We start from the raw sequence: 11,186 nt of genomic DNA on the forward strand, positions 1-11,186 counted from the left end.
TCTGAGAACTAAAATGCTAGCATCAGTACTTGACATTACTTGACACACCGGTGTGTGTCTGTGCGTGTTTGACCGTGTAAAGCTGGCTATGTGCAATTTATGTTTGGTAGAGAGAGAAAGAGAGGGAGAAAGAAAGTGTGAGACTGAAGCACACACTGAGCAGTGGCGAGAGAGTGATTTTTCACCGTTCCACTCTGTGATTGCAATGACACCGCTTCAGTTTCTTATTACGAGCATTGACTTCCATGGCTGGTTCTCTGGGAGAGGAATCTCATCTAGGCAGTCTGACTGTGGGTCGGCTGCTAGCGTGGAGCTGCAGCTCTGCTGTGCTCCAGGGCTGGGATTATGCCAACATTTACCGACCTGGAGAGGTCAGCCTTGCACTGCACCATGCCTGGGCTGCCTCTAGGTACTCACTGGCACCACTGCGCCTGGAGCTGCCTGCCTGCCATGGTTAGGCTTAGCCGGGCCTCCAGAGGGGAGAGAGAGAGAGAGAGAGAGGCGCTGCTTCCCTCCCTAGTCCCTACGCAGCAGCAGCAGCCTAGACGGAGCATTGCCACCTGGTGGCGCTTTATTATTTAAAATCCCTCAACTGTCTTTCACAGCACAGGCTCCCTCACACTCAGAGATCAGCAGCAATCTCACTCACGGTCCTCTCTACTCCTCTCCAAAAATAACACAACTCAGAGAGGAAGGCCTTTGCATTCTCAAGGGTTTACGCAAGCTGGGTAATTTTGGCAGTTCTGTGGACTGTGAGTACCAGTGTGTCATCTACGTGCTGAAAAAGGGCGCTGTTCTATTAATCATGGCTGGGGATTATATCAGGTAAGCCACGACAGCGGCCACTGAAATGCGGGAAACGGGCATGTAAACAACTTCCTCTATGGCCGCATGAACCCAAGTGGGATCAGACTTCGCTGCTCAGTGCATATCCCCCTCATTTCCATAACAGAGAGGTGCAAGAATAATAAGTCTGAACGCCGGATAATAGAAATTGTATCTGGGGAAAGTGGAAGAATTGAATCAGGGGAAATAATGGTTTGACGCTGAGTAGAGAGGGTGGTGGGGGGTGTAATTCTCAAACAGTGTTTGGCTATCTCAAATTCCAGGACCCAGGTCCCCAAATGAGACCATTCTGTCTGCTGATTAGGCTGGGTGTGGTGTGTGGAGGTGGGGGAGGGGGGACAATACAGCGTGCCGACAACAATCAGTTTGATGCAGCCCTGCTCTTCTCAATAACATAATGCCTCCACAATACACCTCTTGGGAAATCATCACCTTTTGCTCTTCAAAGCATGTTGAAAATTAAAGTTGAAATTACTGACGGAATTGCCAGAGTTTTAATCAAGTATTCTGTTTCAACTACGGGCTACCAGGCGCAGGCTGAATGCTAAGAGGAAGTCTGGCATTATTGTGAATATTATCTACCGCTGATTAGTTTCAGCAGCAAATTATTAAGTGCCAAAATAAAAGAACAGAGAGAGAGATAGGGAGACAGGGGGGGAGACAGAAAGAAATGGAGAGGGGGGAGAAAGAGAGGTGAGAGAGAGATAAAGGGGGGGGTGAGACAGAGAGCAAGGGGACCACAGCTTCAGGAGACAACGTCAGTGAGAACTGGGTCATGGCTGTTCCTACCACTGACAGCTTCATTAAAGACATGCAAAAAAATACTGAAGGAAAAAGAAAACTGAGATAGGAAAACAACTTCACATCAATCACCACACAGGCAGAGAGAGAGAGAAAGTGTGTGTGTTTGTTTGTGTGTGTGCATCCTGGTATGGCGCTCCCTCAACTCCGGTCGGTACTTTAAAGTCTCACTTGGTAATTTGTGCAAGTGAGACAGGGTAATAAGAAAACAGGCAGATGTGTGAAAGCAGTAGGAGGCAGGGTGTAGAGGGATGAGGGTTGTTCACACTAAATGGCCATTAACTATATTTGTGCATAATTGATTTGGGAGTGTCTTTCCATTTTCTTGCAATTAAATGAACTGGTGGTGATTGAGGCTATGACTTAGATAAGGCATTAAACTGAAACAAGGGTCATCTTAGGTTCAAGGACTGAGCAAAGAACGTCTTGGTGTTGTCTCATGCTGACGTTGACCACAACCACTGTCTTATTTTGCAACAGCACCCTCTAGCTAGCATCTCAACTCCATACTGACATTTGATTTGACCCCCTTAGAAAAAAGGCATCCAAATAGGTTCTTCGGCTGTCCCGGTAGGAGAACCATTTTTGGTTCTAGGTAGAACCCTTTTTGGTTCCAGGCAGAACCCTTTTGCAAAAGAAAGGGTTCTACATAGAACCTAAAAGGGTTCTACCTGTAACCAAAATGGTTCTACCTGCAACCAAAAAGGGTTCTTTGAAGGGTTCTCCTATGGGGACAACCGAAGAACCCTCTAAGGTTCTAGATAGCAGTGTACAGCTACAGTAAATCATTTTTATGATGCAGTAATTGTATTATAGAAAGAATTACGTTGAGACAACCTTCTCATTTTTGTCCCATGATATTAATGATGATATAGTTTGAATGTATTATTACTAAATCCACTCTGCTCCTTCTTTCCAGCCTGTGGACTTTGAGACTAAGAGGGCATACACCCTGAGAGTAGAGGCATCCAATACACACGTGGACCCCCGCTTCATCGCCTGGGGACCCTACAAAGACACAGCCACGGTTAAGGTTATGGTGGAGGACGCAGACGAGCCGCCTGCTTTCATGGAAACTAGCTATAGCTTCGAGGTAGAGGAGAATGCCCCTGATGGGACCGTGGTGGGCCGTGTACACGCTAAAGATACAGACGTGGCTAACAACCCTGTCAGGTAGACTACTTGGAACACTCTCTGTCACTCTCTCTGTTACTCATTTGTGTTTGTTTTTAGCGCCGCTGTCAACCCAACCCAGTCCCAGTCTAGTGTTATAATGCATCCTTTCTGTTTTAAATTGCAAATTTTATGTTGATACGTAGATGATTTCAGTTTCAAAGGCCTCATCTCGTCAACATAAAATAGTGCAGGGCCGTACTCAATCAGTAAACAAAAGAAATAGTCTATATTATTTCCTGCTCTGCGGGAGCAAATATTTAATTGAACATGCCGTTTCTTTGTAACTATAAACATTGTTCCATTGAATACATTCCTCCAAATAATGCAAACATGCATTCCTACAGCACAAGAATAATTAGGCATTTGTTTTATCTAAGGAACCAGGCCCTAATTGAATACGTGTTTACTTATCATTACTGTTCACTGCAGGTACATGATTCCACGCTACACGGACGTGGAGCAATTCTTCAGTGTCGGCCTGGAGGATGGCATCATCAAGACCACCAGACCGCTGGACCGGGAGACACTACCCTGGCACAACATCTCTGTCAGCGCCACTGAGATTGGTACGCCACCCTCCACCATCCACCTCGGGTTTCAAATTAGAGAGTAGCTGGAAATACCAGAGACGTCATGCCTCCCGATCCAGGAACTGTTGTGTTCCCACCCGGCTCTTATGTGGTCCTAGAGTCGCCACCCCTCAAGATGTTTTTAAGAGAAGATTACCACAAAGTGCCTTTCAAAAAGTGAAATGAGTAGCTAGAGACTACTGCAAAACATCCACATCCCCCCCCGAAATCAGAAATAAACATCTTTAAGTTGCTGTTCTCCGTCTGTGTGATTCTACTCCACATGATTATGTCTGGTTTTGAAGTATATCTGTCTCAAATATGTCCATCTCTCCTATCAGGGATAATTTGATGCATCAAAAAATGTGTCGGGAACTTTAGAGATCAAGCAGTTCTGTTATATGATGCATGAGACTTGTCTGACAGCATCATTTCCCAGCATTCAACAACCTGCATCATTTCTTATACAATAAATATGTTCATACTGTGCTGTCCTTCTCATTGTGTTTGCAGTGAATTTCAGAGGGAGCTGGTTTTGTTTTCTAGCCAGGCAAATCCCATGTATGCGCACTGAGTCACTAACTTGTTTGTGATTCATTTTTGTCATTCCGCACAGGGGGACATCACCAAGATACGAAAGTACGTGTCAACATCAAAGTCAAAGATGTGAATGACAACGCCCCCGAGTTTGCCACACAGAACGAAATCCTTGTGTGTGAAAATGCCTCCCCTGGCAAAGTAAGTCTAATCATTCACAATGTACATTGTACTTTTTCCCAAGTCACATTTAGAAAAGACAGATCTTTATGCATACTAGTAACCACCATGTGCAAAAATATATTTATATTATAGTGAATATATTGAATATGTTCAGTGGTTTGGTGAACGCGGTCTGTATTAACTCCTCTGTGTGTTGTTCAACTCAGCTCATAGAGACAGTCAGTGCGGTGGACAAGGATGAGATGGCCCACCGACAGTACTTCCACTTCAGCATCGCCCCAGAGGCTGTCAACAACCACAACTTCTCCCTGAAAGACAACAGAGGTGGGTGGGCTCAAACATTCTATTTCCATCAATGAGAAGAGCGACTTCTGTTTGGACACTTTTACTGTCTTTATAGTGGCTAGTAGGCACTCCAGTACTCCAGCCAGTGAGATAGAACACACCACTGGGTCTTTTTCCTTCTTTACATCGACTCAGGTTTCTCTACATCCAGATGGCCTTTGCACTGTGTATGCATCGGAAGTGATTCAGCAGATCTTTGTAGACTGAAGTTGGATTTGAAGCTAGATCCCATAGAGCTCCTCCCTTATTAATCACCTACTGGTGTCTCTCTGGCGTCCTAGCCTCTACATCGGTGAACTGCTGCATGTAGGGGACTGAGCCTGTTGGATCAGTTTGCGGAGCTTGGGATTCCATTAGCTATCCCTACATCACACTCTGTCTGATCACCCGGGGGTGGAGAGGTGAGAGAGAGAGAGAGCACCTTTCCTTCTGCCTGCCGTGTTTGGGGGCCTGCCTGGCTGGTGACTCATCCCAGCTGTCCTTAAGCTCAAAGCCCCTTCCAGTCTGCCAGTCACTGTGATGGAGCGGCTGGTTAGGCGAGCTGGTCAGAGAGAGTACCTGTTACATTCCATTTCAACAGATGTGGCACAGAGGTATTTATCCCCAGAGGATGCCATCTCTCATCAAAGGAGAATTACTCATCATGGGAATAGCATTCATCAACCTTGTTGATAAACTCTCGGATTTAAGATAATGAGAAGCAAAAGTTAATCACAGAGTGTTGACTCCATAAAAATGCTTGATTAGACTTGCTTATATCCATAGAGATTGCTCAGGACCATGTGACAAAGCTATTGTAATAACTATGATGGAGACATTCAACAGCTGCTGTGAGTAGTTCAGTCAGCATTGCCATCTTTGAACACGCAATTACATGACACTTCTCTTAATGACATGCATCCATCAATATTTTCTTCTATAAACTTAAGCTCTTTTTTTTATCGTCAGCCATTGCTTTAATACTCTTCCCGACCGTGCCGTAATCACAAGCCACTTCCAAGCATATCTGCTTCTGTGATGGAGGAGAATGAATGAGGGGGAATGAATGTGTTAATTGCAGTTTAATGGGATTTTTTATTTATTTTTATCCCAGATAAAGTCATATCAAACTGTTCCAAGCAGTGCTGCAGTGACTATACAGCAGCCAGCATGGCGAGGGCTGGCTCTCTACCCGTTTTATCTGCTTTCATTTTTTCAATATATATTTTTTTACCTTCATTTAACTAGGCAAGTCAGTTAAGAACAAATTCTTATTTACAATGATGGTCTACCAAAAGGCAAAAGGTCTCCAGCGGGGACGGGGGCCTGGGACTAAGAATAAATACAATATAAATATAGGACAAAACACACATCACAACAAGAGAGACAACACAACACTACATAAAGCGAGACCTAAGACAACAACATAGCAAGGCAGCAACACATGACAACAGAGCATGGTAGCAAAACAACATGACAACAACATCGTAGCAACACAACATGGTAGCAGCACAAAACATGGTATAAACAGACAACAGCACAAAGGGCAAGAAGGTAGAGACAACAATACATCACGCAAAGCCACCACAACTGTCAGTAAGAGTGCCTTTGAATGAAGAGATTGAGATAAAACTGTCCAGTTTGAGTGTTTGTAGCAGCTCGTTCCAGTCGCTAGCTGCAGCGAACTGAAAATAGGAGCGACCCAGGGATGTGTGTGCTTTGGGGACCTTTAACAGAATGACTCACAGAAAGGGTGTTGTATGTGGAGGATGAGGGCTGCAGTAGATATCTCAGATAGGGGGGAGGGAGGCCTAAGAGGGTTTTATAAATAAGCATCAACCAGTGGGTCTTGCGACGGGTATACAGAGATGACCAGTTTACAGAGGAGTATAGAGTGCAGTGATGTGTCCTATAAGGAGCATTGGTGGCAAATCTGATGGCCGAATGGCAAAGAACATCTCCGTAATCTAGCATGGGTAGGATGGTCATCTGAATCAGGGTTGGTTTGGCATCTGGGGTGAAAGAGGAGCGATTACGATTGAGGAAACTAAGTCTAGATTTAGCTTTAGCCTGCAGCTTTGATATGTGCTGAGAGAAGGATAGTGCACCGTCTAGCCATACTCCCAAGTACGTGTATGAGGTGACTACCTCAAGCTCTAAACCCTCAGAGGTAGTAATAACACCTGTGGGAAGAGGGGCATTCTTCTTACCAAACCACATGACCTTTGTTTTGGAAGTGTTCAGAACAAGGTTAAGGGTAGAGAAAGCTCGTTGGACACTTAAGAAAGCTTTGTTGTAAAGCATTTAACACAAAATCCGGGGGAGAGTTAAAATGAGTGCTTTTCAACAGTCTTTTCAAAAAGCCCACAATATGAGCAGAAAAGATTACAGACACTCTGATTTGTTGGGTTTATCTGGAGCCAAAGCCTCCTTTCAAATGGACAGCTTTCCAATCTACATTTATCAATGTATTTTCTCTGGATTTTCAGAGTTTTGTCGTGTCTGTCTGAGACAGCAGGGGCTATTTCGTTTTTTCTTGCACTCTTTTATAACTGCAGATGTAAGAACACGTAATAGGTATAATTTTAAGAAGAAAATGTTCCTTGGAAGCTTCTTATGAAGCGCTTCTTTCAGCCATACTACCTTGTTCATATAGGATATTTAAGTTCTCATGGCTTTAGACTGTGTTCTACTTCAACCCTTAAGAGATACTCTACCAAGGCAATGATAACCTATGAGGCCGACCTATAAGGAATAGCGGCGGATTCATAGAGCCCATTCACCCTTCCATTCTGTATGCACAATAGCTTTTCTGAAAAAGCTATAGCGGGCTGAGGACACCGCTGTGAGAGAGGGAGGGAAAATGACTAAGCCACAAGCACCTAAATGAACTCACTCCATCTCCGTTCTGAGTGCGACCTTGCACGGTGTCAGGAGAGTGCACTTGGCATCTTCCACCCTCACCCAGCCCCAAGTAAAACCAATACAGCTACCTCCACTGGAGCTTTGATTGCACTTCCAAAAGCTAATAAATGTTCACAATATTACAATAATGTAATATCTGGATATTCACAGCTCATTGCTTTTCCTCCCCGCGGCTATACGTCTGCCTTATGAACTCGTTGGCTAAGTAAAACTCTTCGGTTATAACTATGATCGTGTTAAGCAGTCTGTACAGTCTGTACCTGGAATACAGTGCCTTGCAAAAGTATTCATCCCCTTTGGTGTTTTTCCTATTTTGTTGCATTACAACCTGTAATTTAAATAGATTTTTATTTGGATTTCATGTAACATGTAACATAGACAAAATAGTCCAAATTGGTGAAGTGAAATTCAAAATTCAAAAAAAAAAAAGAAAAGAAAGTGCTGCGTGCATATGTATTCACCCCCTTTGCTATGAAGCCCCTAAATAAGATCTGGTGCAACCAATTACCTTCAGAAGTCACATAATTACTTAAATAAAATCCACCTGTGTGTCTTGGAATGGCCTAGTCAAAGCCCAGACCTCAATCCAATTTAGAATCTGTGGTATGACTTAAAAATTGCTGTACACCAGCGTAACCCATCCAACTTGAAGGAGCTGAAGCAGTTTTGCCTTGAAGAATGGGCAAAAATCCTAGTGGCTAGATGTGCCAAGCTTATAGAGACATACCCCAAGAGACTTGCAGCTGTAAATGCTACAAAAGGTGGCTCTACAAAGTATTGACTATGGGGGGGTGAATAATTATGCACGCTCAAGTTTTCAAATTTCTTGTCTGTTTCACAATAAAACATATTTTGCGTCTTTAAAGTGGTAGACCCCCCCCCCAAGAGGAGACATTTTACAGGACCCTCTTTTCTCTGTACTTATTCTACTTCTGCTCCCCTCTTGTTCACCACAGACAGCACAGCCAGCATATATGTGACCCGGAGGGGCTTCAGCCGGATGACCCAGGATGTCTACTTCCTTCCCATTGAGATCAACGACAACGGCATCCCTCCCATGAGCAGCACCAACACGCTGACCATCCGAGTGTGCAGCTGTGACAGTAAGGACACCATCCTGTCCTGCAATGTGGAGCCTTACATCCTGCCTGCAGGCCTCAGCACCGGAGCTCTCATTGCCATACTCGCTTGTATCGTCATTCTCCTGGGTGAGCATCAGCACTAAAAAAAACATCAACTTGCATTCAATCTGTTGTTGATCTAATATTTAACTCATGTTTGATATTTTATACCATCCTGAGTGGTGCTTGTCCTTAATGTTTTCAGAATAGTTTTAAGTATTTATGGGCAGATGCCTGACAGAGTATTAATAGTGTGCGTTTTGATTATTTACACAGGCTCAATTGATTATTTAACTTGCAATTAATACTGTTTAAAAATGTTGACAGATTCATACCACCTGTAATTCAACATACTGTATATTTTTGCACTTTTAATCCAAATTATGTGCAGCTGTGATTTTTTTTTTCCACATCTGTCAAAGCGTGGCTAATTAGGGAATTTGATATGCTAAAGGTATTTAAAAGAGCTGTAAGAGCTAGAGGTTCTGCATGATTGGCTGATTTGATATGTTTCTCATGGCAGCGATCGTGGTGCTGTTTGTGGCACTGCGTCGTCAGAAGAAGGAGCCACTCATCGTCTTCGAGGAGGAAGACATCCGTGAGAATATCATCACCTATGATGATGAAGGCGGTGGAGAGGAGGACACAGAGGCCTTCGACATTGCTACACTACAGAACCCTGACGGTGCCAACGGCTTCCTACCCCGTAAGGACATCAAGCCTGAGCTCCAGTACCCGATGAGGCCTGGCGGGGGCCCCGTGGCCAACAGTGTGGACGTGGATGATTTCATCAAGACCCGCATTAACGACGCGGACAGCGACCCCACGGCCCCGCCTTATGACTCCATCCAGATCTATGGCTATGAGGGCCGGGGCTCCATCGCTGGATCCCTCAGCTCCCTGGAGTCGGTGACCACAGATTCAGACCTAGACTACGACTACCTCCAAAGCTGGGGCCCGCGCTTCAAGAAGCTGGCCGACCTTTACGGCACCAAAGACTCCACTGATGACAACTCTTAACGTTCACCCATTTCCCCAACCATCTCCTTGCGCCCTTTCTCCAACCCTCCACTGACTTTGTGTGGTGCTTGAAGTTTACTATAAGTATACCACAAGCATTTTTATTTATAGTAAACTTTGTTATTTGTACGTGTAAAGTATACTTGCAGTATACTAGATACCTGTTGGGGATGTTTGGTAAGGAAGGACAGATGGTATTGAGGAGGTGGAGACAAAAGAGCGAGAGAGAGCGAAAGATAAAAAACTGAAAAACTAAACAAAAACAAAAAATCACCTCTGTGGGATGTACTGGTGTGTATGAAAAATGAAGACATGCTTAATGTTTGTGGTGAGAGATCAAATAACACTTGGTATTTCACTTTTTTAGTCATTTTGTAGGTTACTACGGTTTGGGGTTGGAATGTGGGTCACAGAGAGACATGTAATTGTTGATACTGTGAATGAGCTCACGAAGGAGAAGAGAAAATTGTTGCCTTATATCAATGAAAAACCTATGAGAAAACAGTAACAGCAAACTGAGACTGGTCGCTCCTGTAGCACCTCCCTCTTCCTGAGGAAGATGGATTCAACAAAAACAGAGACAGTGTTTTTTCACAAATCCAGAGAAAAATCCCCCATTTCAGCCCAATTTCACCAATGATCAATCACATGGAAAGACCTGTGAGCTCAAAAATCGCCTTAAGTAATGGACTTTCTTGCATCACAGTGCATTTTTTGCAACTTGAAAAATATATCCTAAAGCAAGCTGAAGTCCATATAACGTATGTACAGTACAATGTGCAAATATGTCTCTTGAGGATCAAACTTGCGCCTATTGGTTCTTGTAAATCATTTTTTTTTATTATGTTATTATGATTTCTATGATTTTTTTTTGTTGTTCTCTTTCATTTTTTATTTTCTTTGTTTGTGGCGTATGTTTTTCTCCCTCGTTGAGAAAATAGCAATCTGTCCTGTCGTAGTGAATAATGCCTAATTTCTATGTCGAATTTATGGTACCTATTTGTAAAATGTTCTTATTTTAGTACACATGCAGATATCAGTATTTCAACATGTAAGAAAATGTTACAGCATTACACTTATATTTTATGAGCATTGTACTGTTGCTTTATTATGTGCTTCAATCTAAGAAGCGAAAAACTTTGAAATAAATGCTTTTTATAAAATTATTGATGATGTTAATAAATCTGTAAGAGCAAAAGACCAATCTGTTCTTTCCCTAGAGGTGATCTATGTTATGATACTGAACGGTGTCTACTGGATGATGCTGGGAGGACTTAGAGCAATAACGGAGGTCAACATACAGTAGCAAACTGTGACACAGAACAACCAGTGACACCATGAACATGCACACACATGCACACACACTGCCCACACACACACTGCACATTAATGTACAGAGCCTTTCACTAGTATGGACCCAACAGTCAGTTTTCACATTGACCATTTCCTGAGATGAACGTATCTCTCCCAGGGTTGCTCCATAGTGAACTTATTCAACCTCTCCAAGGGATGCTTCCCAGCTAAAGGTCAATGTGCACTTTAACACAAAAAAAAGCCAGACCTGGATGGACCCCACTTTGCGACATTTTGACAGCAACATTCTAACAGTCTAATAAGTACATTTCATATATAGTGCCTTCAGAAAGTATTCACACCCTTTGACTTTTTCCACATTCTGTTGTGT

At 43.4% G+C, this 11,186-nt stretch overlaps 1 protein-coding gene across 1 annotated transcript in view; it reads left to right on the plus strand.

Moving 5' to 3' along the window:
- The window catches only part of LOC106561988 (cadherin-11), a 75,894-nt gene extending 65,226 nt beyond the window's left edge, over window positions 1-10,668 (plus strand). The window contains exons 7-12 of the mRNA XM_014126497.2: window positions 2,567-2,820; window positions 3,253-3,389; window positions 4,009-4,130; window positions 4,319-4,436; window positions 8,318-8,569; window positions 9,006-10,668. Coding sequence (XP_013981972.1) covers window positions 2,567-2,820; window positions 3,253-3,389; window positions 4,009-4,130; window positions 4,319-4,436; window positions 8,318-8,569; window positions 9,006-9,502 — 1,380 coding nt within the window. The 3' untranslated portion in view covers window positions 9,503-10,668. The remainder of the gene's footprint in view (window positions 1-2,566; window positions 2,821-3,252; window positions 3,390-4,008; window positions 4,131-4,318; window positions 4,437-8,317; window positions 8,570-9,005) is intronic.
- Window positions 10,669-11,186: the final 518 nt, after the last annotated feature.

The sequence above is a fragment of the Salmo salar genome, chromosome ssa11 (genome assembly GCF_905237065.1).
Source record: "Salmo salar chromosome ssa11, Ssal_v3.1, whole genome shotgun sequence".
Taxonomy (NCBI): Eukaryota; Metazoa; Chordata; class Actinopteri; order Salmoniformes; family Salmonidae; genus Salmo; species Salmo salar.